We start from the raw sequence: 4,913 nt of genomic DNA on the forward strand, positions 1-4,913 counted from the left end.
CCTACACTTTTACTTTAAGTATTTACCCACAAAGGGAATTATTTGTCCTCAAACCTTTAAAAAAGTTTTAACTAAAGTTATTTTACTGTAGATGGCCTGTCACAAAGAAACTCAGCAATACCTACTGGCAACTATCCACACACAGATCTAAATACTTGTTATAAATGCAATGAACCATGTACTGTGCCACTTCATTCATTTTATAGTTTCATCTGTGACAATTAAATCCTCTCTCTCACCCACATTTTGTATTGCAACCCCTCCCCATAAGACCTTGTGCTAAAAGTCTTATTTCATTGCATGTATTTCACCTCAAAGTCATATATTCTAAATAAGATTGTCTAGTCTTATTGGAAAAAGCTTAAAAGCTGTACCTACATGTACTGGCAATATTACAGACTGGTATAGTAATAAGCACCTCTTTATCTAACACAATAACATTTCAGTACAAATCAGCATACTGTGTGTGAATTTGCAGAGTGGGCAAATTCTGGTCTATGTTACATCTGGACACTGCCACTGAAGTCAGCATGAACAAGAATCACAAACTTGAGTGTTCATAATCCTTTCCTTTCATTCCCATTCATCAGCTCAGCAGCAATGATGGGGTGAATGAAGCCTTATCATTAATTTGGTTTCTATGGTCTAATATTTGTCAAGCATTCAGCCACAAGTCCTTGTCTTGTATCTACAGTGCCACAGTTTCAAGGTGGTCTCCAATCCAAGTGCTGGCCTGGCCCATGATACTTAAGACTTGAATCCTATTTTACCTTTATATACTTATATGATACTTACAAGGCTGCTTAAGTGAAATTTTTGGGACTTATGAAGAATTTAGATTATCTTTCCACTTGCGTTCCACTTTCAGTTCTACAGGGCTATTTTTTGATGCCTGTAATATGGTGCCTAAATTCATACTGAGCCCTGAATTTCAAAAGTGCTGAGTACCTTCAGGTCCTATTTATTTCTATGGGAGTTATAGGTACAGAGTTCTGCTGAAAATTAAGCTATTTATTTGGGTACCTCAACCTGAATTTAATCATCAAATTTAGTCTTCTAAGCTCAAAAATGCTGGCCTGGCAATCTCTAGGTGTGACCACAGACAGAATTTGGCTAAGTACATGTAGCAGTAGCTCTCTCAGTTGGCCAAATAGTGACAGACTGAATTATTTTCCTCTGACCTCTGGTAATTGCCTCTCCCTGGTTAAGCTGGGCAAATAAGGCTGAGCGAGATGCAGTTGCTTCATCCTTGGGGCTTTCTGTATCAAAGAGAGGAGGAGGTCCTGGTGGTGGTGGTGGAGGTGGAGGCAGTGAGACGCACTGTCCACTCATTAGAATGGATCGCATAGACATTGTTGATGCAACTGGTCCCTGTAAGAAAGAGATGGAAATTATTTTCAAAATAGAGTTTTAGGGAACACTTCGTCATTTCTTCCATTCTTGGACTTAGATTTTGACCAGCTTAGACTCAGGAAGACTTCTGGCACCAATGAATGAACAAGTATTCTTTCTCATATATAAGTGAAAGTGTTTTCTTTCCCCAAATACTCAGATAAAATAAAACAGAATGCTGTACATTTAGCAGAATCCAGACAGATATCGATTTTGTTTTTCCACACACACAACATACAAGGCTTTTGACAGCCATCTATGCACCGCTAAACTGTCTATGAACAATGTTTGGTGCTTGCATCTTTCTTGCAAATATATAAATTACAACATGGTGAAAAATTATGGTAACTCCGGCTGGTGAAATTCAATGCTGCACCTTAGAAATTACAATTTGGCTGGTTTTAAAACTTCTAAAATTACAAGCGTTTCTATCGCAACAGCTGCCTGGATTATACTGTCTATGCACTGCATTATCAAATGAGTTGTTTTGGTAAGGTTCTAACTAAGATTTGAGATTTCTAATTTGTATGACCCATGGGGACCACAGAAAGAATCAGAAGAACTGTGATTTATTTGTTCTATCTTGCCACTGAGTGTCACTCTGACTCCAAGAATCATTCCTCTGGGCAGCACTCTACGGAGCAGGGCAAAGACTACTGTAAAATTTTAAGGACCCTCTGTGATAGATGAGATTGGCTCTTATCAGTATGGCTAGGGATACAGTCATTATGAGCGTAATTATCTATATATTCACTAGACAAACAAATACATGAAAAAATAAGAGAAATTTAGTCTGAACTGGCGTAATTGGATTCCTTTTTTAAAAAGTTATGTCCAACTAGACATGCATGTTATGCTGATACTGAAAAGTTAAAAAGTTAGTATTCTTGGTTAGATTTAGAGGGTATTTAACCCTTTAAGGTGCTGTATAGTCCTGTACTCCATTAACATAAAAATAAGTGACTGAATATCCCATTTTCTTCATGCTTTTGTCAAAAAAAATGAAAGTCCTATCGAATAATTTAAAAAAAAGAGTTCAAGGCACTGTAAAAAATACTACCCTTTGATCCCCCAGTAACAATGATCAGGGGGAATACAGCATTTTTTCTTGCTGTAAAAAAAGATGGGCCTGTCCCCCAGTGACTACATCATGTGATCATATTCTAGTTTCATACCCTTGACCCTCCCTGGAGTAACATTAAAAAAGGAAGCCATAAAACTGCACTGGTTAAAGTTGTATCTTTGCCTATTGGTATGTGGGAACATAGTAAATACTCATGATGGTGTTACATATTTGAGTTGAAAGACTGTTAGCATCCATGGGACGTTTTTCTGCTTAATATATGGGTAGATGTTTTCATATAGATAATATTAGAATTGTACTGTCCACATCTGTGGAATACTATCTATATGCAAAGAGAAACTGGCGCTTGGGGCAGTATCAATGAGTAGGGGGCACAGTCATCTCTACAGGGATCCGAGCTCTCTTCTGGATACGATTCCTGCTTGCTGACAGTGTTGCTGATGCCTCTGGAGTGAATGTAACCACAGATTTCAGTTCCAACATTGTGCATGTCAGTGAGAACAATGCCCTCTAGAGCCAAGCAGCATGCACGTACGCAGCAAAACTAATTCCAGATGTACATCACTGTTGTACACATTAAACTGTTGTTTGGACATGGGAATTATTAGCTAAGAAGGAAGAACTCGATAAACTTGATGACTAAAATAACAGGAACAGCATGAAACTCAGCAGTACCAAGCAGAAGACTAACAAGAATTACTGCTATAAGCTGGGAGCTCATCAGTCGGAAATGACAGCAGAGGAAAAAGATCTTAGCTGATAACAGGAATGACTACGAACTACCAATGCAATGTGCCTGCGAAAAAGGCAGATGCAATTCTAGGATGTACCAGGTGAGGTATTTCCAGCAGACAGAGAAATATGAATGCCACTGTCTAAGGCATGGTGATCCTCATCTGGAATACTGCAATCTGATCACCCATGTTCTACAGAAATTAATTCAAACTGGAACAGGTACAGAAAAGGGCTGCTAGGAAGATCAGGGGAATGAACAGGAGAGTCCTAACTCTCATGAACAGAGACCAAGAGTGCTCAGCTCATTTCATCTAGTAGAATGCCAACTGAGAAGGCTATATGACTCCATTCAATAACTATGTCTGTGTGCTAAACACCAGGGAGGGAGAGGCACTATTTAACCTAGTGGACAACATTGGCAAAAGGGTAAATTGTATAAAATGGCCACAAATACATTTTGGCTAGGAATAGGAAGAAAGTTTCTAATCATGTAAGCAGGGAGATTCTTGAAAAACCTTCAAGTAAGTGTAAGTGAGCGATGGACTTGGATAAATTCATGATTGGAATTACATCCTGTTGTTGATCGTAATGCCAGGTGACTGGACTTGATTCAGGAGATCTGTACCTCCTGCCCTATGTCTCTGTGAGGCTGAGTCCACACCAAAGCTGTATTACAGTCCACAGCCTCAAACAGTAGCCATTGCAAATAAAGTCTGCTCTGGACAACACAGTAGCCCAAAACATTGAGTTAAGAGATCCATTTCACTTCCACGGTTGCTCTACCTACACTAAGCACGTATACTGCGGCCTTATACACACCCAGCGGATTTCATCTGCAAATGACCATTTTTTCTGCATCATTTCTCCATGCTGCTGGACTGCTTTTCCATCCAAAAACAGACCTGGTCCAGAACCCATTGGAGTCTACAGGAATCCTTTTATTAAGTTCAATAGGTTTTGGATCAGGCTCTATAGCACAGGGGAGCACAGTGGCAATTCTGTCAGAAGCAGAAAATGTTGCATTAACTGCCAAAATTATGTTAATACCACTATATATTTGTCTATCCAACAATACATCTGAAATGTTATTTTTAGCTCTTTTACTCTAGGATGTTCTTACATACTGTATATTATGTTTCTTGCAGTAAGTAAAGGGTCAGAAAGCTAATCATTTAAAACCAGTGCAGCTTTGTATTCTTCCTATTCTGCAGTACGAGCAGACAACAGAGGTGACAAAAAACCTGCACTTCCACTACTTGACTAGAATTGGCTGCAGTTTTCAATGATTAGGGATCAAAAGGGCAAATTTGTTGCAGTTTCTTTTCTCTTAACTAGCATACATTTAGGTAGCCTGGGAAAGTGGAGCCAAGAATATGCCAGGTCAAAGACACAACGTTTACAGTAAACCTCTGTGGTAAACTTTTATCCTGCCACCCCAGATTCTCTCCTCCTTCACAGCCATGAAACTCAAGAGCAGAACTTACTCCTGTCTTTTAGATTCTTAAAAGCTAATTTCATGTTAGTGTTATTCCAGCTAGTTCCAGTTATAATTCAGGTCATTAGGATATCCAACAGCAACAAATCTCAGACACTGGATTTGCTGATAATTAGCTCAGGACTGAGTTTGCTCCATTATGCATGCACATCTCAGACCCCGGAGGGATAGAGTGTACACCAAATACAGTGAAATCACAGTAGGGAA

The 4,913-nt window shown here is 39.1% G+C and overlaps 1 protein-coding gene across 3 annotated transcripts in view; it reads right to left on the minus strand.

Annotated features, from left to right (window-relative positions):
* The window catches only part of CAP2 (cyclase associated actin cytoskeleton regulatory protein 2), a 76,770-nt gene that overhangs the window by 8,767 nt on the left and 63,090 nt on the right, over positions 1-4,913 (minus strand). For all 3 annotated transcript variants that reach the window (XM_025213234.1, XM_025213235.1, XM_006031546.3), the window contains one exon: positions 1,182-1,371. In XM_025213234.1, the coding sequence (XP_025069019.1) occupies positions 1,182-1,371 (190 nt within the window). The remainder of the gene's footprint in view (positions 1-1,181; positions 1,372-4,913) is intronic.

This window comes from Alligator sinensis, unplaced genomic scaffold, assembly GCF_000455745.1.
Source record: "Alligator sinensis unplaced genomic scaffold, ASM45574v1 scaffold743_1, whole genome shotgun sequence".
NCBI classification, from domain to species: Eukaryota; Metazoa; Chordata; order Crocodylia; family Alligatoridae; genus Alligator; species Alligator sinensis.